We start from the raw sequence: 27,582 nt of genomic DNA on the forward strand, positions 1-27,582 counted from the left end.
AAAGGGTGTCCCACTCAAACCTCCCTGATTTCAAAGACCCAGGAAAAAAAACCACAGTAGGTATGACAATGAAAAATGCACCACATTGTAGAGCATCTCATAGAATTTATTTATTTATCATCAATACACCTCTACATGTAAACCAATTTTAGCATGAAAAATATTGAGTGTATATTCAATTTCTTGACAAGTTATTTGTAACATTTCTTCTGTTATTGTTGCAGTCACATTAGTGATACAATGTCAGAACATAGGAATATCGTCCAATTTGGTTGCGTGCTTGCGGTCCTTCACGAATCCCCACATGAAGAAATCAAGTGGCATAGTGTCAGGTGAACGTGGTGGCGAGGCAATGCGTCCTCTGCATCTGATCCAATGATTGGGAAATTTCCTATCCAGGAACTTGCAAACAGCCATTGACAAATGCGGCAGAGCTCCATCTTGTTGAAAAATGATGTCGGGTTGCAAGTCTTGTATCTGAGGGTACACAAACTGCTCCAACATGTCCAGATACATTGACTCATTCACTGTTTGTTCCACAAAGAAGAACTGTCCCACAATCCTGTTGTGCATTAGCCCACACCAGGCGTTTAGTTTAGGGATATCACGAACATGTCCAATGACAATGTGCGGATTTTTTGAACCCCAAATCTGAACATTATGCCTATTAACCCTTCCTGATAGATGAAAGGGTGCCTCATCTGAGAATAAACATTTTTCCAGGAAGCTGGCATCCATATCAATACGCTGCAGCATATCCGCAGCAAATTGTTGTCGGCGTGGTTTGTCGTTTGGCGTCAGATGTTGCAGAATTTGCAATTTGTAAGCACACATATGAAGATGCTGGTGAAGTACACAATGCAATGTTGATCAAGGTACATCAAGTTGCCTAGATGCTTGAAGAATTGACTAACATGGGCTTCTGAGAATCATTTGTCTGATGTCCTCCTCTGTCTTTTCTGAAACTCCATAACATGCACCACCAGAATGTTCCAGAACACCTCTTGTTGCCAGAAATTTCCTATACCATTCCTTGTTTTCACATTAGGTGGATCACAGTCATACAGACGACAATAATTTCATTGCCCAGTAATCGGCAATTTTGTTTCTGCATACCACACTACTGCTTGCGCGCACTGCTGTGGAGTCACCATTTCCACTTCAGGTGACCATGCTGCACTCTGGCGACGATTCTTGGCACTTCTGACTTGGGAATGTAAATTCTTTCAGATGCTCTACAATGTGATGCATTTTTCATTGTCGTATCTACAGTGGTTTTTCTCTCCCTGGGTCCTTGAAATCAGGGAGGTTTGAGTGGGACACCCTGTACTGTCATGTGTTGTTACACAAAAATAAGGGCAAGTCACAATTATGACTTGTATAAATATTATAATTAACTCAAAATATTGAAAACAACAGTTACATCTGTAGAGTGAAATAAATCAGCGAAAACCTTGTGGCATATAAGAAATCTATTTTAGCGCCTGCTACTTCACTTGCAAGACTGTATGGCCTGCAGAGATTCTTTTTTTTTAATCAAATTTTTATGTTGGTCACAAATTCCAATTCCTTCTAAGCTTTGCACACTAATTAAGCATGGTCTTTTCTGAACGTACTTTTGATCAAAAAGCGATTCTGGTTGCTGGAGTCCAAAGTTTTTGTTATTCGTGCCTTTTGCATTTGTGTCACATATTTTCATAGGAACTTTCATCCCCTAACAAATAAATTCTTTATATCCAACCAAGAAGTGAAATAGCAATTTTCATATATATTTTTTTAATGTAACGAAATATGTCCTTAAGCTTTTTTATCCATTGTTGCACTTCATTAGGGGTTGAATTTCCAGAAGCACTGAAACATGTATTTTTTTAAATTCTAATTGAGGAGTCAAAGACCAATCATCATAGATGTAGCCTTAAAAATCCTTAAGGAGTTCTTTAGTAATTACTTATTTTCAAAACAGCTTTAACCCTCAGTTTACCCCCTTAGTGCTTGAATTTAATGCTCAAACATATACTTTGTATTTTCTGATTGAGATGCCAAATATCAGTTTTCATAGTTCTAGCTCCAAAATTCCCTTAATAATGACATACTTATGAAAAGGCTTTCATCCTCTATTTCAGCTCCTTAGGAGTGAAATTTTGAACGATCCTTTCTTAAACAATGCATACAGTATAAGATCCCTCTCCAAACTTCAAATTTCTGTCCTTGAACAGTTTGGACTGGGTGATGGCGACTCAATGATTTATTTATTTCGTGTTCCATAGATCCATATAGGAACATATCCCTGGATATAGAATGAGTCAAGGTTTTTACAGATTATTGTTTTGTGCACAGATACATTGATCTTATCATTAGATTAAAGAAACTCTGAAGTTCAGCATATACCCTTACATATTAGTTAAGATACAGGACATCTGAAAGAATATACAGTCGTACATAAATTTGGGTATTGTTCTTAAGTTATACAGGTGTCATATACAGACATACGTAAATTTGGGTATTGTATTAAGTTACACTGTAGTTACAGAGTATGATTAATCAATTGTAGATGTCACACAGTAAGGTTTAAGCACAAACAAGAGATTCAATGCATTTTTGCTAAGAAATTCATCAATACTGTAACAAGATTCATCTAAAAGAAACTGCTTCAGATTTTCTTTAAACTTTGGCATGTTTCCAACCAGTTCTTTAATGTGCGGTGGGAGGGCATTAAAAATCTTGGTGCCACTGTATAAAACCCCCTGATTCTATTTCTGCCCCTTAGGGGTTGAATTTCCAAAAACAGTGAAACATGTATTTTTTCATCTCTAACCGAGAAGCTAAACACCAATTTTCATAGACACAGCTTCAAAAATGCTTTTACAATGAAATATTCCTATAAAAACTTTCATCCCCTATCTGCCCCATAGGAGCTCCACTTCCAAAAACACTGAAACACACATTTTTTTTTTATTTGTAACCTAGAAGTCAAATATCATTGTTCATTGATGTAACTTTAAAAACACTGTAATAGTTTTTTAATAATGATGTATTTTCAAAAAAAGCTTTCACCAACTATTTCACCCCCACAGGGTTAAATTTCCAAAAATGCTAAAACCTGTATTTCTTTATTTCTGACTGAGAAACCGTACACCAGCTTTGGTAGGTGTAGCTTCAAAATTGCCTTAAAGGCGATATTATAATTTTTTTTTAAAAAAAAAAAAAAAAAAAAAAAAACAACTTCATCCCCTATTTCACCCTCTTGGGGTTGGAATTTCAAAAAATCCCTTCGTACAGTCAGGACATTGCCTTTTATATACAGAGATCTTTGGCATGGCTACTTTAGATTGTCATTCATAAATTCTGTTTAGCAACAATTCTTTTGGGGTTACATTTTTAGTTTCGCCTTGAATCCTTCTCTATTTGACATTAAACTTTCAGGTGGCTTGTTGTACAGTGGAACCCACATCTTCCTTATGCTGCTTTGACCTTTACACAGCCACTGACAAAAGTATTACAATAGATGAATACTGACTATACTAGTGAACAAAGTATCCATATTTCAGTGTTTTGTTGTCACAGACTGCAGTTACGATGGTAATGAATAACACAAACTGCTTAGTCTATTTATTAACTATTTTTATTTATGTCCTGCTGTAGAGTGTCATCTATTTACACTTTGAGGAATTTAGTAGTTACCTCTTGGTTTATAGACACATTTTCACCATCTAAAGTTGTCTGTCCTTGATGAATTTATATGTGGTGGGCCAAAATTTATATACATAGTTTTGTCTTTATTCAGCAACAGTTTGTTTTTGTTTAATCAATTTACCAACTTATAGTTGGATAATAAATAGTTTGGACAAGAAGAGAATAGAAGCTTTCAAAATGTGGTGCTACAGAAGAATGCTGAAGATTAGATGGGTAGATCACATAACTAATGAGGAGGTATTGAATAGGATTAGGAAGAAGAGGAGTTTGTGGCACAACTTGACTAGATGAAGGGATCGGTTGGTAGGACATGTTCTGAGGCATCAAGGGATCACCAATTTAGTATTGGAGGGCAGAGTGGAGGGTAAAAATTGTAGAGGGAGACGATGTAGGCTGCAGTACGTACTGGGAGATGAAGAAGCTTGCACAGGATAGAGTAGCATGGAGAGCTGCATCAAACCAGTCTAAGGACTGAAGACCACAACAACAACAATGGTTTGTATTTGAAATCAAGTTATGGAGCTCATTAGCACAGTGATTTGAATGCACTATTTGATGTCATCAGTAGATATTACTGGTAGATCTTTCTGAATGCTTTAGGACAAATAATTGATAAACGTAGCAAACATAAGTGGGCCAAGCGTGGAGCCATTAGGAATGCCTGACCATATGACTTGTTCCTTGCTCCAATGTATGCTTCCAGCTGTTTTTGATATGTGCTCTGTGAGACTGGAGCAAAACCAATCATTGGATTTTCCACTTATTCTGTACTGTAGCAGTTTCTCCAGAAGTAATTCATGACTGACCATACTGAAAGGTTTTGTGAGATCGAGGAATACTCCTGTTGTATGCTTCTATCATTGAGTTCACTGTAAACTTTATTTGGAAATGAATATAGGATCCCATTTATTGATCTTCCATTTCAAATGCCAAATTGATGAAGGGTCAATAAACAGTTGGTTCCTAGGAACTTAATAACACAGTCATATACTGATTTTTCAAGAACCTTGGATATGCTTGATAAGATTAGTATGGCTCTGTAGTTATTAACATCACTCCCTTCATCCTTTTAAAAGAGAGGAACCTCCTTTGCTGCCTTGAAATTTATATTTGACATGATATGGGAGACATGATGTCACATTTATTTGAGAGAAGATAACTGATATGCTATCAAAACCACAAGAGATTGATCTCTGCTGTATTTCACCTGATGTGACTAGATCAAGAAACAATATTTTGTGGAATAACTGTAGGTCTGGAAAGAGAAAGGGGACCAAGCAAGTAGCTAAATTTTGTGGTGTTAAATTATAAGTATTTAAATTTTTTAATATGATTAGCTACCACTTTAAATGAACTAGAACATCAAATGCCTTTTTTATTATTTAGTTACAGACAAGTTTTAAGTGTGTTATTAATGCATTTCTTGTTTATTTAATGTCTGTTCCTAATTGTATGTATTCCTGTATTGTAAGAGTGACACAGTCTGTTGAGTAATTAATGACAGGTGAGTGATTAAGGTGTGATAATAAATTCTAATAAATCATGAGATAGCATTTTTTCAGCTGCTTGAACACCAGTTCATAATGAAACAGTTTTACCCCAGCACTAATGCAAATAAACAGACCACACTAAAGAGGTTCGATGTATCATAACTTCTTAGCAGATTATGTTAATTATTAGGGAAAGTAATTAGTAAGTATGAATTTTTTCACACTCAAGAAAAGAAAAAAAAATAATTTTTCAGCACAGACTTCTTGGTAACCTCATACAGTATGCTGATGTCTTTGCCATGCTGCCACATTTTATAATTTCCCTTTAGAATGCACATCCTTCATCTTTTTGCTCCTTCTAAGTAAATGAAATGGCTTTTAAATTATATAATTACTTGTTTCTTAACTTTGTATTCTGTGTCTGTTACTACAGGGGTTCGCAGAATCTGCAGATAGGTATTTTGCATCCCCAGAGTGTTGCTGTCTATAGTCTCATAACAAGACACGGGGCTGCAGAGCATGGTATGTATTTTTCAATGGTCAGTTAATGACATCTTATATTAAGTATTTGGGTAATATTATATAAAGGAAGCAGTAAAAGTAAGCACTCCATATATGCAACTCGGTGGGGCCCAGAAGCTTAGCAACATTTTCACAATTGTTCATCTTTCTGTCGACCACTCAACGCCTGAACAATACACTATTTGGTTATGCATTCTATTATCTTTTATAGTTGACACATTTTTGTGTGGTATGGGATGTTCGTATTCTTTTACAATCTGCTCACACCATTGCAATGAATATTTTTGTTGCAGCATTTTATATTAAAGTAAGAACTGTTCAGAAAATAACAGCTAGGGAGACATTCTTTTACATGTCTAATTTTGGCTTTTTTCCAGGCGATCAAAGAAGTTTGGCATTGGCATATGAACATCAGCTACGGCGATCAGCATTTAATATGGTCATTGGTCCATTTGGTGGTGCAAGAAGCCGTGATTTTATTTGTGTACAGTCTCTTGATGGAGCTTTATGCTTTTTTGAACAAGAAACTTTATCTTTCATACAGTTTCTACCGAATTTCTTATTGCCAGGGCCAGTTGTATATTTAGTACAATTAGACGCATTTGTTACAGTCTCTTCACATCTTCATATTGAATGTTACAGGTATGTTATTAATTCAACTTAAATCTTGAAGTAGCATTTCTTTGAGTTCTCTCTCTCTCTCTCTCTCTCTCTCTCTCTCTCTCTCTCTCTCTCTCTCTCCCCTCTCCATTTAAGCTCTGTTGATGTTACAATTATGTTTCTCATATGTCTATGAAATTATTTCATTGTGGTATTATAGCTCCAACTCTGGACACGCCATTTTGCACAGCTTCCCCTACTTTGGTGGAATTAAATCTATCTGTTCTTGTTGCCACCCTGGCTGACTCATATGTAAAATGAGAACAGAACCTAAGAAGTGGCCATAATATCATTAAACTATGAGTCCCCCCCCACCACCAAAGCAAATCATGAGATACAACTACATAAACAAACAATGTTTCCTTTTCTCTTACTTAGTTACCAGCAACTTGCTGAAAGAAGTAGAATCAAAGACCAAGATGTCCAAGAAGGGAGAAAATTGGTTGCAGAGTGGTCTTACAATCTTGGAGAAGCAGTTATTGATATTGAGATAGTTTCGTGGACCTCTCATGATGACATAGTAGTGCTGGGTGAAAGAAACTTCTTCTGTGTACAGCAAAATGGTGTATTAAAGTTTATGAAGAGATTAGAATACAGACCATCCTGCTTTTATCCATATATAGCTGGTAAGTAAGAAGTATTTTTGCATCGCTGAAGCGCTTGATCATTGTGTTCAATGGCATTATTAAAATTCTGCAGTAGTTTGTCAATGCTTCACCTCCTCAAAATATCATAGAGTTTTTGTGACACCATGTGTCACAATACCCTCGAGCATCAGCAAAATTTATTGTGCCATGGAATTTTTAACAATATTTTCATATTAATTTCCTTTTCAATGACTATAAACTGCATACTATAGAAGAGAAATACTGCTTTTGTAAACCAATGTACTTGATGTCAACTGAGAAGTGTAATTTCGAACTTCATGGGGACTGTGGTTTAAATTTTGAACCACTCTTCATCTGGAAATTGAGGAAGTGACCCCTGCTTTATTAATTTACAAATGTACAGTAAGTGATATTATTGCATTTAAATGTGTCCAAAACATACCACACACTTATTATGCTTTAAAATAAAGACATTATCACACTTTTAAACAAGGCAGTAATCAGCCACAGGCTTCAAGAGACAGAAAAATCTATCCTACATGCATTTTTCTCCATGCACTCATTTAGCTTGTATATCCAATATTGTAGTGATTTGACAGTAAAGTAACTTATTATCTAAATCATCATGGAAATATAGAAAATTTGACTGTGGTTAATTTTGGGATGATGTTTTCGAACTTTAACGGAGTTAATGCCAAAAATTATAGTATACTTCCGCACTGATTTCAAAAATTGGTTGTACCCAAAAGTCACTTGTTGAAGAAATGATTTGATTTTGCATTGTACATATTTCTATGTAACAATTGTTGTTAGGAAAACTGACAATTTATAGTAGATCAGATGTTGATCATTTTCAATGCAAAACTCACCACCACAATTTAATCTGGTTTGCTACTATATAATGTTTGCAGTTGTGAGGCATACACTTCAGGGATATGTAAGAAATATTGTACAAGGTCTATTCAAAAAATTCTATAATTTTGTCCACAAAATTTTTCTACACTTACCTTTCAGTTATTGTGTATGGTCTCCTTTGAAATACTAACCTCCACAATCAATACACAGCTCCCAATGCCATTTCCACTTCGGAAACAATTTTGGTATGCCTCTTGCTGGCTCATGTGAAGCATCACCTGCGAATTTTCTTTTATGTCATCTGTGTTTGCGAATCTTCATTCTTTCACCAGGGTTTTCTTCTTTGGAAATAAAGAAAAGTCCACAGGGGCCAGGTCTGGAGAGTAAGGAGGATGAGGCAGCATAGTGATTTCATTTTTTATGCAATAGTCATGCACCAACAGGCGTGAATGTATGGGTGCATTATTGTGATGCAAGAGCAATGAATTGTCTCACCACATTTCAGGCCGTTTCTTTCTCACATTTTCTTGCAGGCATGACAACACGTACCGGTTGTACCATGATCAACAATTTGTCTCTGTGGCACGAATTCATGATGAACTAATCCTTCAAAGTCAAAGGAAACTATCAGCATGGCTTCGACATTTGACTGACCTGATGAGCTGTTTTTGGTCTTGGAGAACCTTTCTTGATGCATTGTGAAGGGTGAACCTTGGTGTCAACAACATAACTGTAGACTTACATCTCATTGCCAGTTATGATTCTCTTAATGAACACATCATTCTCATTTGTGCAGTCCAAAAGCTTTTCAAAGATTGTAAAGTGGAAGTCTTTTTGGTCTTGAGTCATGAGCCATGGGACCAACTTGACGCCAACATGTTGCATTCGAAGATGCTGTGTCAGGGTTTCATGACATGATCCAACTGAAAAGTAACATTCTTCTGCAATCTCTTGGACAGTTATTCTTCAATTGGCATGCACAGTTTTGTTGAAGTTCCTGACATGAGCATCACCAGTAGATGTCAAAGGGTTTCCTGAATGAGGATCATCTTTAACTTCCGTCCAGCCATTTTTAAACTGTGTGAACCATTTTTAACACTAAGTAAAGCTTAAGCACTCATCACTGCAGGCTTCCTGAATCATTTAGTGTGTCTCTGTAAAAGTTTTCTCGAGTTTCACACAAAATTTAATGCGGGCGCATTGCTCCTCTAACTCTGCCATCTTGAAATTCGCAAACTCTACAGCACAACATTCTACTCAATACAGCACTGAACGATAACTAACAGACACAACAACGAAACTTCCAGCAGTTACACATTAAACACATGTGTGTGCAGGGATGCCATTAGCATATTGATCCAACGCACCATTGGCGTGAAATTATGAATGTTCCTGAACTTTTGATCATGTATCATAAAGTTAAATGTGCTTTCTCCAATACTACTGAGCAAGGTGGCACAATGGTTAAGTCATTGAGTAGTGTTTCTCTGTCTGTCTGTCTGTCTGTCTGTCTGCCTGCCTTTTCAAATTGCAGGAAAGTGTCCATTGTTGTAAAAAGACAACTAACTCTTATACCTCAAGGAAGAGGACCAAAATAATTCTACCTCTTGAAGACCCAACAGTCCCTTTAATATTATCTTTATCTTTACAAATGATTCATAGCTTAACTCTTTGGCATAACATGACACCCCTTAATGTTCTTCTCAGGTTTTTAAAATTTGTTCATATGCTACATAGATTTCCTGTGCTGTATTGACTGTATCCCACATATACCTGTACAATCAGGCCTTAGACTGTTTTATCTAGGATACAGATACATCAATGTTTCATTTAGCTGTTCCATTCCACACTAAATATTGCTGTAACATTTCCATTTACCCAATAATTTCTCTTTTCCTTTTGTCTTGTTATAGTTTCCATATCATAATGTTTCCTTTTTCTTTCCTTATTCTTTTCTTGAGTTGCAGATTCAGCGACTGTTTTTATGAAAAAGCACAAATACAGTAAATATTATATTTTTGTCACTGTGAAATGAAATGCAGTGTATGTTATTTTTTCTGGTATAGGAATATATTCTTTCATCAATATTACATTCTACTTATCAGAGCTAATTAACATGTAATCATTTCCTTTTCTTCAAACATTTCTCATTGAATTAGAAACTGACATAGGTTATTTTTAAGAAACAAAGAGCAGAAGTTGCATGCCATTTTGAAGTGCAGCATTGTATGATCTTTGGTTCGTGGAGCGGGAGTAATAATGGCCAATATATGTGCCACAGTGGATGAACTGCAGTCAGCTACGCACTCACTTGTCCCCATGAAAATAAAAAATACATCCCAGGATCAATTCTTATGACAATAAAAATCGTTGTGTATTATAATACAAAATTTGTTAACTTCATTATAATGTACTGAATTACAAAACATAGCAAAATTTGAAATTATCTGTGATTGCATTAAGTGGTAGAAATGTGGGTGTCAGCATCCACAGTTTTGTGACACTATATCTGCACTCATATTGTGAGAGCAGAGGTTCAGATCCACATCTGAATATCTGTATTTACATTTTCATCACTTTCCTAAAATTGTTTAAGACAGATGGTGCAATGCTTTCTTCAGAAAGGATAAAGCTAATTTCCTGCCTCAGCTGCAGCTTATGCACAATTTTTTCATATTATTACTGTCTTTTAATGTAAATGTAATTGTTTTATGTTTTTAGAATTTATTTATAAAGAGAGCATCTTTGTTGGTGAATTATATTATTATATTACTGAGCTAGAACAATGAAGAATATATTCCACTTAATGTTAATGTTTCATGGATTCAATCATAAATTTACTCTCAGTAAGATAATATTATTTTCAGACAGTATCAATATAGTCCTTTTTCTTAAACAAAATTTGAATTTCATTTTTACTGAACAAGATGATGCAGTGGTTTAGGTGCTGAACTGATATTCAGGAGAAGCAATGTTCCAGTCCCTGTCTCACTATCCAGATTTAGGTGTCCTGTTTTCCTATATCAGTTATGGCAAATGCCTGGATGGTTCCTTTGGAAACGATGCGGCCATTATTTTTTCCTAACTTTGTTCTATTCGAGCATGTGCTCTTTTTCTGGCAGTCTCATTATTGATGGAAAGATGACTCCTCATCTTCCATCTTCTTTGATCTTCATTTTAATACTAATTTTTAATCTGAAATACTAGCATATTCTACTAAATTAAAAAATATATCTACTATCTGATTGGTACATTACCAACTATGTGTTAAGCTCCCTAAGATACCTGATAACAAAAGTCACTGCACTGGACAAGTTTTTTTTTATCAAAATTGGTTATTGATATAGTCACCAATGTTTAAAAAAATGTTAGAACAACATTTTGAAATTAATTCTTTTGTTGCAAACAATTTTGACATTGTTTCTATTTTCTCCAGCAATGCACTGAAAGTATTTTCTATTGTCTATGTAGTATTGCTGTAACATTTCCATTTACCTAATATTTTCTCTTCTCCTTTGGCCTTGTTATAGTTTCCAGATTATGTTGTTTCCCCCTCAATATTTTTAATGGAACCGTACTCAGTACTGCTCTGTGCCAGTCATTTCTGTTTCTGCTTTTATAGTTATGAACATGTCTACTTAGATTAGAGGACAGCGGGAAATGTAGATGAGCATAGATGAAGGCAGTAGTTCATGTAGAAGTCTGAAAGCAGTCTTTTTCTAGCAATGGCTAACAAACAGTTGATGCTGATGGTTCCATAGGAACAACTGTACCAGGGTTAAGAAGCACATTAGTTTAGATACTGGAGCGTAGCTTTTATATTGTAAATAGTACTGCTTTGTTGAGTTAAAACAGAGACTGGAAATAGGGGCAAGTAAATTGAAAGTGTAACACACACAGTGGCCAAAGATGAGAAAAGGGAGAGTCTTGAGTTTCAATCAGCAGAGACGCATTGAATCTTAGTGTTTAATCCACTGTCATTGCTGACTTCCATGATCAATAATAATCATACATGGTTCTCAATGGTCAACATCTCCCATTATTCATATTACAGTTTCTTGTTGTAAAAATTACTGTTTCACTGTATGTATACTTTTCTAAACCAGCACACACTATCTTATTTAGGTCTAGATAGTTAAGCAGGAGGACAAATTTCAACATTCATTCATCTTTGTGTTGTGTTCTGGAGATTTTACCATGAATGACAGCATTTGGGATTGTGATAAGATTCAAAGAACACATCAATAAAAATAGCCAGTCTAAGTAACTTCTGAAGCTGTATTAACCATTAAATATCATTAATAATACTCTGTTTCTACAAAAAGAGGAAAAAAAGAAAAGAATCAACATGTTAGATAATCAGCACAACATCACTGCACTGAAAAAAGTTTTTCTAATTATATTATGCAGTTGCAGTTGGTTTGCTACTGTACACTTAACATCAAAATGAGTACAATGGTTAATTTCTGAATATAACAGCTGTCCACCCTCTTTAAGAATGCAAGTCTATTTACTTTTTACACTATAGGCTATCATACTACTGAGAGAGATTTTCAACTGTCAGTCAATTTACAGGCCTAGCTAATAAAAAGTTGATTTTAAAATTGCAGGAATATCTTTGGATGATCCAAAATCTACATAGAAATTATTTGGTGATGGGACTCTGTTTATTCAATTCATCAGTACTTACTAAGCACTAAGGCCAATAACAAGTAAAAATATAGGAAAGTAAGTGTAGATTTATGGTTTTTTGAAGAGTTCTCTGGTAGATATTCAGATATCCAAAAATGTTATCATTTTTAACTCTTGTAGGATAAATAAGTCACTTAATTGGCTTCATCTGATCAGCAAAGAAGATAATTCCACAATGCAAAAGGAAAATATACAAACCAAATTGGAATTTCTGTCTGCAGATCAGAATAATGTGAAATACATCTAAATGCAAAGCTTCCTGATCTGAGTGCTTTTTAACATCATACCATATTTCACTAAGCATGTAAAAGAATTGCTGCTGTGCAGGCTGTTACAGGGATGTTACCATGATATTGAGACTAGTGAACATGCACTGATAACGATGCCATTGAGCAGTCTAAAATCAGTATCAGCATCATAAAATCAATACATAATTTTGTTCTGTTTATTTTTAGAATCCAGTGGCAAACTAATGGTTCTTATTGGGACTGAGATGAATACTTTGTTAATTTATGAGCAAACCACTCTTCGCTGGTCTTGTCAACTTGTTGTGTGCCCTATTGCTGTGAAGAAGATAAATTTGCAGGTACGTAAGTTAAGTGATACTGTATGCTACATAAAAACATTGTAAAAACCATAGAATAAAAGTATTCCAAAGAATATAATGCTTACTTACCTACCAGTTATGAAAAAATGGTTATATCTGAAGCTATGAGGTAATTTGTATTTAGGAAAACAGTTGAAACTCTAGATTTTTTAATTTACTGAAATTATTATTGTTAATTGTTATTTATTGTGACACTACTTTAAATACATAGGATGGAGAGTATCAAATAAAATATTAAATAATTTGTCTCTAAGTGTAATTTGTTCAAACTATTATCCATTGAGAAATGATTGACCCCTGGCTTTGAATTCCTATTCTGGCTACATCTTGAGATGAATGTCAGTACATTGTACCTTGCCAGAATACTGAAAATGTTTACTCATATTCTGTATGTGAATATTATATTTTGGTTTAAAATGAGGTGATATAAATGAAAATTTTAATGAGACAGTGTGTTTTATCATACATATTTGGTGAGAGTTAACTTTGAAGACTCACTGAGCCAGACTACAAATACCTGTACAATTTCCTTTTCATAGCTTAAAGACACAACCATTCTTTATTTGCATATGGATTTTCATTGTTTTTGATGAGGCATTTCACTGCAATAGTGTCAAATGCAAGACACTACGACTGAGTTTACCATAATAGCTAACACAGTGAACTAAAAAGAAGGGTAAATCTTGAATTTTTGTTTTTTATTTCACATATCATTACTAATGAATAATCCCCACATTTTGAAGTTATGAATCTGTAAAGCAATTGTATTACTGATTGTGATTGATAAGAAGTTGTGGTGGAGATCAGTTGTAGTACCTGTATATTGCCAATGTTGTTATTTAATGTAACTGGATAGATAAAAAATCTACTCACCAAGTGGTGGCAAGAGAAAACTTAATCTTTATATGTTTTCTCCTTTCACTGCTTAGTCAGGAGATCTTTTATCCATCCCATTACATTATATTTTCAAAAAATGATTATTTGCGTAAATGTTGTACTGTGCTATAAATGCCCCTTCCAACAGCAAAGAGTGGCAACTTCATTTTATTGTTCCAATACAGCACTGCAATGCTCAGTGAGTGTTATGTATATAGGTCAAGAACCTGGCGTTTCAAATAAGTAAAGTAAAATGAGAAATTTCCAGAATGAATCTTTTACTCCGCTGCAGACTGTATGTTGTATTTGAAACTTCATAAAAGATTAAAAATTTGTTTAGTACTGTAACTGTGGTTGTGATTTTAACTCAGAACCTTGCATTTTGTGGACCATATTTTTACCAATTGAGCTATCAATGCATGAAGCTTTATGTGGGGGTGCACGGAAAAAATTTTTTTTTAAAGCTATATATTTTCAATTTATCTACAAAACAACCTTATCCCCTTCAAAATACTCCCCATTACAAATAATATATCTGCCCCACCAGTGCTTTCACTTTTCAAAACATTTTTTGTAGTCATTTTCAGAAATGGCTGACAGCTCCTCCCTCATTTTTTTCTTGACTTCTTCCATGTTGTCAAATCAGTGTCCTTTCATGCCCCTTTTCATGTGAGGAAATAAAAAGTCACACAGAGCCAGGTCAGGCAAGTAAGGTGCATGGGGCAGTACCATGCCATTTTAAGCCAAAAACTGCCTGACAGAGATCATTGTGTGTGCAAGTGCATTGTTGTTGTGAAAGAACCAGTCTCCTATCTGCCACAAATCAGGTCTTTCTTGATGAACACCGTTCCGTAATCTTCTTAAAATTTCCAACTAAGTTGATTAATTGTCTTTTGACAATCTGTGTGCACAAGCTCTCGAATGTTTTCAATATTTTCGTCGATTCAGGCAGCTGATGGCCATCCAGAATGATATTTGTCTTCAATCAATATGTCGCCATTTTTAAATTATGCAAAACCACTTGTACATTTGAGTTTGTCCCATTGTGTCATCTTGGTAAGCTGTTTTAACATTCAAACAGTTTCAGCAGCATATTTACCAAGTGGAAAACAAAATTTCACAGCTGGGCATTGTTCACTTAATCTTGCCATCACAGAAAACGAAACATGAAAAAAACAGCACTAGCAAAAACAATCACTACAGATGAACAGAACAAGCCAGGCCAACAACAGAGATAGCACTGAACTGGCAATGTGTTGCAATATACATGCCTAGCGGCAGAAATGCGTATTACCAATCTCCACCCATGGCAATGTTATTCCAGTATTTTTGGATACCCCTTTGGACTTCCACTAGCACCCTCTTTCCTACATTCCAAACTTCCCAGCTTTTGGGACTGGCACTTCTAGAAGTGAAGTTTGGAAGGTAGGAGAAATGTGCTGGTAAAACAAAAGCTGCGAGGGCAGGTCATGAGTTATGCCTGGATAGCTCACTAGGTAAAAGTATTTCTCATGAAAGGCAAGGTTACACATTTGAGTCTTTCTTTTGCACACAGTTTTAATCTGTCAGGAAGTTTCAAAATGGGAAACTGTTCATGTACACTCAGTACACAAGTAGTTATCAATAAATGAATGATGAAATGTGTTGTGCATGTGTAGCTACAAATGAAACCTCATTCTATGATTTGTAGCAATAAGCTGGAAGCAATTTTCTGGGACAGGATAATAAATTAGGAAAAGAAAAAAAAGCCTACATTATATGCTTTTGCTGCAGTGAGAGGTCACGCTGCTATTGTAGTCAATCTACCTGAATTGACAATTGTTCTGTAGCCTTGAGAGGACAGTGAGCTCTTTCTGCATATCAGTTTTTGATTTTGCCTCTGTGAATCACTGAATTCCTCCAGAAAATTTGGAGAATTCTTTGTAGAGCAGAGCAGTTCAACTGGAGAACATCATATATCATAAATGTCTTGTTTTTCTCTAGTTCTTGATAAGAACCTGCTGTTTCTCTACCAGCCACGGTACACAGCATTATTTTCAGAGCATGCCTGACACCAGGCAGTAACTGTGGCACTTCACATACAGTGTAGTCAGTTTCCTCCTAGATGGCACTGATATTACGAACTACTGTAAATTTTTCGCACAAGATATTGACCTGCCAATAGTTACACTGCTATAACCAAGAGTGCTGAAACTCAGAAATATTTTTCTGGGTCCATTAAATCATTCACAGAATGTCATTCATATGTGGAGTGCATGATTTAAGACACTGCACACACACACTCAGCAGTTAACCTGTTCTCAGTTATCACCAAATTCCAGCAGTTCTTCATTCCTACAGTTGCCTACAAGTTATCTACAGTTCCAACCAGTTTAAGTCATTGAACAGTTTATGCTGAGTGTCGAACATTACTCAAAGTGATAGTAAAAGTGTTCATTTATTGAGAGACTAAACATAATCTCTTAAAACTGTAGTTCATGTGGTATTCCAGTTTGATTAGTTAGTAATCATATGCAATGTTAGGTTAGGTGCAGTACTTTACATCAGTGCCATGCTGTTCTCTGCAAGCCAACCTGAGTATATTTTGATGTACCTTATTTCAATAACTGATTGTTATTGTTTCTTAGGTGTTGCCTTGAGATTCTGTTTTAAATATCTAGGCCTTTGAAGAGCTTGTAGCTAGCATTCAAGCATTCCACTTACATTTAGCTACTGGTATCTGTGGCAGGCAGTCTGTTTCATACCATCTTTACGTTGGGCACCTACCTTAGGTAAACAGGACCCAAATAAGTTCAATTATATTGAAATGTCAGTGTGGCACAGGCAATCACAAAAGTTTCATTTCTTTGTGCAGTACACTCCCCAAATGGAATTCTTGTCATCTGAAGTGCAGTTACTCATTCTATGTGGATCAATATAGTCCCATGAGACTAGAAGAAAACACCAAGACATTCAGTAACAGAAGTCTTCCTTTTCATAGATGGACATTATGATACCAGCTGTATTTTTTGTTATAAGGGTCCTGAGTTACAGCAGTCACCAATCTATTGGGTAACTTTTTAAGAATTCCCCTGAACCTTTCCTCATAATGACTAACAATGTTCTTAAAATGTATCACATTTTTGCCTAATAAAACATAAGCAACCAATTTGCACACACTCATCTTTTTTTCAGTGTGGGACATTATAAATGTCTTCCCAGAAATACCCTTTGAATTTCACTTTTCTAGCCACTCCACCCTTGAACATTTCCTCTGGTGTAATCATATTGGTTTTTTGAGGCATAAGGCATTTTTTGTTCCTGCTTTCTGGAATGATTTGCACTCCACAAAGTCTCATCAGTGTAATAAGAGTCCATCCAATGTTTTCAATTCCCTACAAAAATGCATATACACTGAAGTGCCAAAGAAACTGGTATAAGAAGGCTTATTCAAATACAGAGATATGTAACGAGCCAGAATATGGCGCTGCAGTCGGCAGTGCATACATAAGACACCAAGTGTCTAGCGCAGTTCTTAAATTGGTTACTGCTGCTACAATGGCAGGTATCAAGATTTAAGTGAGTTTGAATGTGGTGTTATAGTTGGCACATGAGCGATGTGAGACAGCATCTCTGAGGTAGCGATGAAGTGGGGATTTTCCCATATGATGATTTCTCGAGTGCACTGTGAATATCAGGAATACGGTAAAACATCAAATGTCCAACATTGCTGCAGTCAGAAAAAGATCCTGCAAGAACGGGACCAACTATGACTGTAGAGAATCATTCAACATGACAGAAGTGCAACCCTTCCGCAAATGGGTGCAGATTTCAGTGCTGGGCGATCAACAAGTGTCAGCGTGCGAACCATGTGTTGTGGCACTTCTGTGTGATCATGGGGGTCCTACACAATATTAGGCTGGTGTACCAGTTCTTTTGGCTCTTCGGGGAGAGAGAGAGAGAGAGAGAGAGAGAGAGAGAGAGAGAGAGAGAGAGAGTGTATCTACTGCAGTCTACTGCAGAATTTGGACTTTTTCTGCCAATATGTCATTTCTGTATTGTTGTTATTCTCTCCAGGGCTGTTTTTCAGTTCATTCAAATAATTCTCTGCAGTATGTAAAAGAGTAATTGCTTCATATTCATTAGTGATACATTCCTTCTGTTAGTGTGAATGCTTTATTTTTTGAGTTGTGCCACACAAAATATGCTACATTCCTCTTTAATTCTGCAGATTTTTATTATCTCTAGGATCTTAAAGGAGTTCTTGCAGTCCTATCAGAAGATGGCTTAATTCATTGTTGCTATCTTGGAACAGAGCCATCACTGTTTATTCCACCACCTTTGGAAGTGACAGATATTAATTACCAGGAAGCTGGCAAGGAGCTGGCAGAACTGCAGAAAATCATTAATTCTTATAGCAAGGACAGTAGTAAGTATTCCTTTATGCCTCATTTTACAACATAATTCTATTGCTTTGTACATTGAATAGCACACCTGTATTGTGTCATATACAGACTAAATGAAGCTAAACAAGATTCCTATTGTGAATAATCTCTAACTGCTCTTAAAATATGCGCCCTAACTACATGAGTTACTTTTGAAAATAAACATCCTACAAAAAAGTAATGATGTACAGGAGACAAAATGTGTAAATGAACTGACAAAAATATTTTAAAGGAACCATTCACTTAAAGTTTTGAAACATGGAAGAATAACAACCACTTAGAGGATGAAATAATGGATGTAAACAAGTGGACACAGTTTTAATTAATCAGGAAATTACAAGAATATTTATCTTACTGTTTGCAAAAGATAAAATAAAGCAGCAACCTGAACAGCACATGACACAATATGTAGATTATAAGATTCTCAAAACGTAGAGGTAATGAGCACAGTATGTTCTTTCTAAAAGCAATCTGGTCTGTCACCTACCATATAGAAAGTGTGTATCACATTGACATAGGAAGTTATGATAATAAGAATACATTGTAATGAAGCAACAAGTATGGACAATAATTCAAACAACTTTTATAAAAAACATTCTGTGCCTAGTTTTTAAGTTCCTTGTATGCACAAACAAGTATTGTATGAAACTTCCTGGCAGATTAAAACTGTGTGCCCGACCGAGACTCGAACTCAGGACCTTTGCCTTTCGTGGGCAAGTGCTCTACCATCTGAGCTACCGAAGCACAACTCACGCCCGGTACTCACAGCTTTACTTCTGCCAGTAGCCATCTCCTACCTTCCAAACTTTACAGAAGCTCGCAGGAGAGCTTCTGTGAAGTTTGGGAGGTAGGAGACGGAGTCTTGCTACACTCCAGGATCTCTCTGCTGGGCAGAAGAAGGACGCCAAGACATCTCAAATTATGCTTGCCTTAAATCAATCAGAGGATGTGAAAGGAAAATTTAAGGTAGTTAATGGAGTACTTTGCAAGAAAAACTTTGATCCGTTTGGAAAGAGGTGTCTGCCATTGATTCCTAAACACATGTGCTTAGATGTTCTACAGAAATTCCATGACACACCTAAGACCAGACATTTAGGATTTATTAAGACACACGATAGAATCTTCAAGAGATTTTTCTGGTCAGGTTTATTTAGGAATGTCTGTCACTATGTGCCGCACTGTTGAGAGTCCCAGAGGAGAAAGGCAGTTCTCAGACACCACTTGGCTGACTCATACCAATTCCACCAGCTGAAATGCCTTTCCAGTGTGTTGGGATTGACCTCCTTGGACGATTTCCAATGTCTGCTAGTGACAATAGATGGATTATTGTTTGCACTGATTATCTGACACACTATGCCATTACAAAAGCCGTGAAAACAGCTGAAGCATCCTGGGTAGCCAAATTCATCATAGAAGACATTGTATTAAAACACGGTGCCCCAAGGTCATTAATTACTGATCAAGAGAAAGTTGTTCAATTGAATCCTGTGATAGAGATAAACCGTTGGTGCAACATTACTCATCACATGACGATTGCCAACCATCTGCAAACTAATGGATTTACTGAATGCCTTAATAAGACCTTGGGCGACATGCTATAAATGTTCATCAATGTTGAGCAGAGCAGCTGGGATGAGGTGCTCCTTTCGTGATGTTTGCCTACAACACCACCGAACAAGACACCACAGGATTTACACCATTTTCCTTTTGCCTGGCTGTGAGGTGACTACGCTGACGGACACTGTGTTTCCGTTACAGCCTGATGACATGGACGACAACTACATTGGCCAGGTGGTAACCAGAGATGAGGAAACTTGGCAGTTAGCTCGGCTCTGCACGCTGCAGGCCCAAGAAAATGATCGCTGAAGGTACGATGTGAGCCACCACCCTGGTGACCTTGTTTGGATCTTCACTCCTGTTTGGAAGGTTGGTCTCTCTGAGACTTGGACCTTATAAGGTTGTAAAACAGTTGTCTGATGTTACTTATGAAGTCGAAGATTTCGACCCCAACACAAGACAACGAAAGATCAGAGATACGGTCCATGTCCTTCAAATGAAGCCCTATAAGGATCCTTTAACCCAGAGTAAATTCATAGCTCCAGTGACAGGCGACAAGCAGAAAGGTGATGAAGAGCATAGCGGCAAAAGAAGTTCTAAGAAGATTACCGCCAGGGCGAGAATCAGTCATCAGGAGTCGGAGTATGCAGGACTGATGACTCGTTCCTGGACTAGGAGGATGTAACACCAAGACACTGTTCTCTTAAGGAGGGAGCAATGTCGTAGAAGAAGCTGAATAGCACCATAGTGTAGTGGTTATGAAACGAAACTGTTGCGTATAGGGTCCTGAGTTCAAAATTCACTTGGACTGTACAATTTTAATTTCTATATTCAGTTTGAGTACATTGTAGAAGTATCCACAAATGTCAAGAATCATTGTACTGGAATGTTCTGTAGCTGTATATATACTGTATGTGTTCTGGTGGGAGGCAGTTTGTTCTGCGCTCTTGTGTGTGTAAGTGCTGAGTAAACCTTCGTTAAGTGAAGTTAGTGTTTTTCGTTCATTTAATTACACCTTCTTCTATGTGACAGTATAATATAACTCGAGTATGATACAATCCTCTTTTGCACATTATGAATTAACTGTGTTTAGTTCTAGGTTCAGCTTCCACCTAATTTCACATGCATGTGTATCATAATTGTGTTTGAAGATGTTTTCTTTTTTTAACATGTTGTGGAATCCCCCCCAAAAGATATTCTGTACATCAGTAGCAATGGTGTACTACCATGGTACTGTTACCACCAATGAACAGCTTGTATTTTGAGTTAGAATCCTAACTGCAGATGTTAAGTGTATTCAGTTTTTTATTTAAATTGTTAAGGTGCATCTCCCACCTCAAATCCTCCTGAATATATATGCCTAAATTTTTTTGTATGAATCTCGTTTGAGACATTTTTTTCCTTCAATGGTGAAAACATGGTTTGAAAGATGGAGGTTTTGCATGGTGTGAAAGGTAACTGCCATAGTTTTTTTCAGAACTTGCAATGAATGCATTCGTCCTGAACCACTGTGCTAAGCTACGCATAAACAGTGTTACAGTTCCTGCAGATTTTCCACACTGAGTGAATTATTTAGAATATTAGTGCCATCTGCAAAGAGTACTGTGGTTCCGTCACACATTTTATGAGCCAGGTCATTTACATACAGTAGGAATAAGACAGGTCCCAGAACTGATCCTTGTGGAACTCCTTACTTGCTTTTTTGCTCGTTAGTGCAAAAAGTAGAAACACCCGCCAGGGAAGCCAAGAGCACTAACGCATTGCTTCCTGCACTCAGGTAGGCACGCCAACCACGGATCTAATCTACCCAGCAGATTAATGACGAGGGCCAGTATGCTGGCCAACCTGGACGTGGTTTTTAGGCAGTTTTCCACATCCCGCTAAGTGAATACTGGGCTGGTCCCCACGTTCCACCTCAGTTACAAGACTCACAGACATTTGAAGACTTTCGAACTATTTCATGGCTTACACTAGACGCAGACAGTTCGGGTACACTACTTAATACCAGGGAGTTCGGGGTGGCGGCAAGAAGAAACACTGACTGCTTTAAATGATGTAGCCGATAGGTGAACATTTTTGTTTCACAATATTTTACTGTCACTGTCCACCCCCCCCCCCCCCCCCCCCCAAATAATACACAGTTATATGGGCAGCGCACTAGTTTAACCTTCGATATGCCTCATTAATAGGTTGCAGGCAAACATCCACATACTGCTTCAATAGTTTACTGTTGTACATCTACGAGAAGCAAAAATCTAACCCCTCCCCAGTTCACAAGTCTTGCAAGATATTGCGGTACGTATTGAACAGACACTGTCATTGTTTGAGCACACAGCCTAATTTTTTTACAATTATTTCCCAGTTAAGTTGAAGCATTTTTGTGGTTCTAACCAACACAGGTTTCTCGTCTGAAACTCAGCTGTGGAGTGACAGTCTCAGGACTGAAAATCAGGCCCTTATATAACCTCACAATAATAGGTGCTGAAACTACACATTCTTCAAAGTTAAATTTACAGAAATTACATCATTCAATTAACTGAATACATTGAAAAATTGGTTCTTTTTAACAGTTTCTTCTATTACAAGAGTTAGGCTGAATTATTTGTTTAAATAATGAAATTAACATATATACTTACACAAACAATACTTTTAACAAAACTAAAAATTACTTGGGAATTAATTAACAGATTTTCGACTAGAGCCAAATAGATAATTTAAGAATATTAGCATTTCATCTTCCAAATGTTTATAATTAGTACAGAATTTATATTTGTTTATAAGTCAACAATAGAATTTAAGTTACAAAACAATTACTGTTTTCACCCTACAATGAAAGTATTAACTAGGAATAGTCAAAATAAATTAGAAAATCTGTTACAGGCATAAAACTAAGCACAAAATTAGATCTAGTGTTATATTCTTTAAAACTGTGGGTCAAACTTTCTCTTTTATGAAAATGCAGATTATAGTCACTTATGTCAAAGGCAACTACTTCAAAAGTGAAAAAATGATTTAAGGGGACAGATGGCAAAACAAGAGGGGAAAGTAAAAATATTCCAGCTTGACAAGATAGATAGTGCAAATAGCTAAATGGGCAATTCAATGACCACAAATGATGCCAGACAGTGGGTTAAAAATCTACACACAAAAAATTATTACATAAGAAATCTTATCAAAACTACAGTACATATGTTTTTCAAATTTCTACTTATATGAACTGGCCATATGAAAATCTCCATACAAAACATTTACATACAGTGCACAAAAGATCCACAAGTTATACTTTTAACAAAAATGATGCATCTTCATCATAAATGATGCCCTTTTCAGGTAAGTGAAGATTACATTTAAAGATACATATCATTTTACACAAGTCCTGTCTTCAGAATGAGATTTTCACTCTGCAGCAGAGTGTGCGCTGATATGAAACTTCCTGGCAGATTAAAACTGTGTGTGGGACCGAGACTCAAACTCGGGACCTTTGCCATTTGCGGGCAAGTGCTCTACCAACTGAGCTACCCAACCACGACTCACGCTATGTCCTCACAGCCAGTACCTCATCTCCTACCTTCCAAACTTTACAAAGCTCTCCTGCGACCTTGCAGAACTAGCACTCCTGAAAGAAAGGATATTGCGGGAGACATGGCTTAGCCACAGCCTGGGGGATGTTTCCAGAATAAGATTTTCACTCTGCAGCGGAGTGTGCGCTGATATGAGAGAGAGAGAGAGAGAGAGAGAGAGAGAGAGAGAGAGAGAGAGAGAGAGAGAGAGAGAGAGAGAGAGGAGGGGGGGGTAGCGAGGGGGGGAGGGGGTATCGCCACTGGTCATTGTCACAACTACTTAGGCTTACTTAACTCTTCTTTTTCTTTCTATATATTAAGCAACACATTGAGTATGCATTATATAAACTGAACACATCCCAATCCATCCTATTTAGTATCAACTACTAAGGATCCACAGTGACTTTGGCATATTGATTTATTTGTAAATAGTCTGTTTCTTTTATTATATAAGTGTGTGTAACTCATAAATATCTTACAGCAATCACACTAGCAAGTGGCGCAGCAGAGCGTGAAGTTTGTGTTGAAGTGAACATGAATTCCCGACTAGAAACAACTTCACATGAACATATGCTGGGAGCAGGGATTGATCCTCCTGCATGCCAGATTTCTGTCCATTTACGTCCACATGTGCCTCTTAATAAGGTGCAAGTTGCAGTCATAGTACAACCACCACTGGAGGCCTCCCAAGTTTCACACACTGTCAACAGCCTGTGTGAGTATAATTAAAATATATATGTCATAAATAATTGTTTAAATTGCAGTTGTTTCGAAGAAAATGCCTTTTTTGCATGCTGCACATAGAAATTTTATTTTTATTTATGCACCCAGATGCGTTTCACCTTTTGTACAAGGCATCTTCAGTGGGTGTCCTGAAATATTACATGATTTGTCGATTTTTACACATAGGTTATGGTTTCACATCTAGGTTATAGATTTTAAAACAGTTCCTTAACTTTTTTTATGAATTGGAATGTTACTTACAGGTAACTTCTAATTCATTGCATCCAAGCAAACTGCTTTTTCTCTTCTGGCAACCAGGTGGACATCTTACAGTTGGCTTTCAGTTCACTGTTTCATTTTACTTTATCTTTGCTTTCATTTTCAACAAAAGGTTGCAAATGGAAATGTATCTTCCAGATTTGACCTATAGGAAATGTTGATGGTTACATGGGCTCATTACATACAGTTTTCATCAGTGACATACCTGTTGCTATTTTCACTGTGGCATTGTTTTGATTGTGACAATATTCTTTGGAGAAAATGTGAATCAAGGTAAATATACACTAACATTTGTGAAAACTGCAAATCCCAGAAAGAATGGTCTGGATGAATCCAAACTTGAAGGATGTTTAGAATAAGTAATTAGTTAAGATGGCATACCCATAAGGCCCAGCAGCAACATAAGTTGGTGCATCACCAAAGTTATTTAGTAAAGAGCCAAAAAACGGGAATTAAAGCCAGTTTATGTCATTGATGTTGAAATGTAAAGTATTACCACATAAATTAGATAAAATAGTGCAGAATTATCAGTTTTCAGAAAACGAGCTTGCAAGAACAGAACATTTCAGCTCACCCTGGGCATGCTACTACGATGATGCTGTGTTTAGAATCAGTGGACAAAAGAGTTGCTAAGTGATGGGTAAAAACAGGGCCTTACAGTGTGACCAGAGTTTAGGAGACTGTAATCTTTTTGCACAGCAATAACAGACTGTACCACTTCATCCACAATGTTAGCTCAGCATTGCAGTAGATTTGGACTTGTCTGCGTCGATAGTCCGATGTCGTATGTTGGGGACAGGAATTATGCCACATTTGATGTGTTCCAGCCTATTTGCATATTTGTTGTCATTTAGTATCATTGAAAAATGTATCACAAATGTTATAATTTATTTCTCACAAAATGATATTAAATTTTGAGTTTTCAGGAGAATGTTCTACACATCTGGGTACTGCAAGTGGTCTGTTTTCTTCATTTATGTGAAGGGAGAAATTAGCTTGGTTATGTGATGGTCATTCAATAAAGTATTGCAGTCTTGTGTAGCTTCCAGAAGAATGACTGTCAGTTTTCTGTGGGGCATAGAAAGGAAATGCAGAAATTTTATGTTTTCTGGGTATTACAAGTGGTGTTTTTTTACAATAGATAATCCTCCTCCTCCTCATATCTGCTAGCCAGCCAACTTCATTAATATCTTTTAAATTAAAAAGCAGAAAGAAATTATAACCTTCTTTTACACCTCAGCCCTAAATGAAAAAAGCCCAATTTTTCTCAGTTGCCATTTTATTCATCCAGCTCTCCTGTGATGTCAGCTTAATGTCTCAAAGTCGTCTCTTCTAACATTCTGCATCACATACTTCCTTCACTGCTAATTAATCCAAACTATTCAGTGCCACATAGATCAGTCAATACACACTGTATCATCAAATTCTTGTATTATTTGTAATGGCTTTTCTATAATAGTCATTGATATATCCAAAGTTTTTTTATCACCTACAGTTTTTTTTTTTTCTAATTCCAGGATGGACTGATAGTAGAAGAACTACAATGAAAGGTGTAGAACAACAAGACAGTAGGAAGCAGTGCAGAGAACTAAAATAGAAATAGCATTGCAACAGCCTGCGGTATTGTATTCACCACATTCATATCCATGAAAGAGCAGTGGATCCCACGAGGTCATTGATTTACTGAGCCCTAAGCCCTAAGGCTGCAATATCAAGAAATTCACTTTTCTCTATGATGTCATTATAGTAACTTTCAGATGCAGCATTAATTTTTCTCTCTGTGTCTAGTAAAATCCTCGTGGGTTCACTTTCTATTCCAAATTGAATGACTGGGTGATTGTAACACTGTTGCAGCTGTTCTGCCGCTATTACTTTATCCATTACTGACTCATCACTAGCATATCCATATTTATTAAAACATACATCATCTTTATCAAAAACAAATTCCTGTATGGTATATTCCCCTTTCTTCTCACCCTAATCTTCCATTGTTCTTCCCCTTCAGACATCCTCTCCTCTTCTGTCTCATACTCTTGTTTCAAATATTCTTCCACTTCATCCTCATTGGACTACAGTTTCAATCAACCAACATCTTTTCTTTTGCTGTTTTGCTTTACATGACTAATGCCATCTTGAAACCCTTGCTGGTACACCCCCTCCATGCAGACTTCAGCAACCTGTTCTATTTCATCTGACTATCTCTCCAAAGATCCAAATTCCAGTCCTTGTACCCCAAAGGAACTATCTTTCCTCTCATCTAAAACTACATCTTCAGCTACCTGGTTATTCATATTTTCTGATGACCTTAACTCCTCCTCCCCTTTTGCAACCAAAATAACTCTCCACTTCGTTTCTACTCTGCTTTCAGTCATTATCTTATTCCCTATATGGTCTTTCAAATTTCCATTTCTTTGTGGCTCTCTCTCCAATCTCACTCCTGCCTGAGCCATGGCAGGAGCTATTCCCAGTTTCCCAGGCCCACTCAGTTGAGATGAGGTTGTCCCACACTCCTGTCTGGAGGTCCAAGGTCCATATCCATATTTGGTGATCATCGCCTACTATGATTGTTAATCCTACTGGTTTGACGACAGCCTCTGCCCATCATTTCTATTATTCACTCCCACTCAGTTTATTCCATATTGCCCTGAGTCACCTGGTCCATTTGATCTATCAAACATGTGTACCAGCATGTCTCATTTGGGAACCATTTGTACCTATCCAATATTATGATCATAATCTTCCTGAATTGCATCCTGATGCTCACCATTAGACACCTGCATACATCAGCACTGCCATTTCCATGGCACTCCTACAACTGTGTCTTGTTTAACAACCTTCTGTCCTTGGTCTGTTTCATTCATGCATACATTGTCACCTCTCACATCCATAGTGACCAATTTCAAGTTCTACAAGCAGCTACACACTGCTTTGCTGTACTGCGCCTCATCTGCTGTTCATTTACTGCTGATATGCCATCTCGCATATCGAAATGGTTGTAGTCACGATGGGTGCAGCAGACAAAAACATGCTATTTGT

General features: G+C 36.7%; 1 protein-coding gene across 3 annotated transcripts in view; it reads left to right on the forward strand.

Annotated features, from left to right (window-relative positions):
• The window catches only part of LOC124606354 (protein PTHB1), an 85,455-nt gene that overhangs the window by 28,663 nt on the left and 29,210 nt on the right, over window positions 1-27,582 (forward strand). For all 3 annotated transcript variants that reach the window (XM_047138339.1, XM_047138353.1, XM_047138346.1), the window contains 6 exons: window positions 5,617-5,705; window positions 6,083-6,347; window positions 6,744-6,991; window positions 12,976-13,106; window positions 18,231-18,411; window positions 24,026-24,259. In XM_047138339.1, the coding sequence (XP_046994295.1) occupies window positions 5,617-5,705; window positions 6,083-6,347; window positions 6,744-6,991; window positions 12,976-13,106; window positions 18,231-18,411; window positions 24,026-24,259 (1,148 nt within the window). The remainder of the gene's footprint in view (window positions 1-5,616; window positions 5,706-6,082; window positions 6,348-6,743; window positions 6,992-12,975; window positions 13,107-18,230; window positions 18,412-24,025; window positions 24,260-27,582) is intronic.

Source organism: Schistocerca americana, chromosome 1, assembly GCF_021461395.2.
Source record: "Schistocerca americana isolate TAMUIC-IGC-003095 chromosome 1, iqSchAmer2.1, whole genome shotgun sequence".
NCBI classification, from domain to species: Eukaryota; Metazoa; Arthropoda; class Insecta; order Orthoptera; family Acrididae; genus Schistocerca; species Schistocerca americana.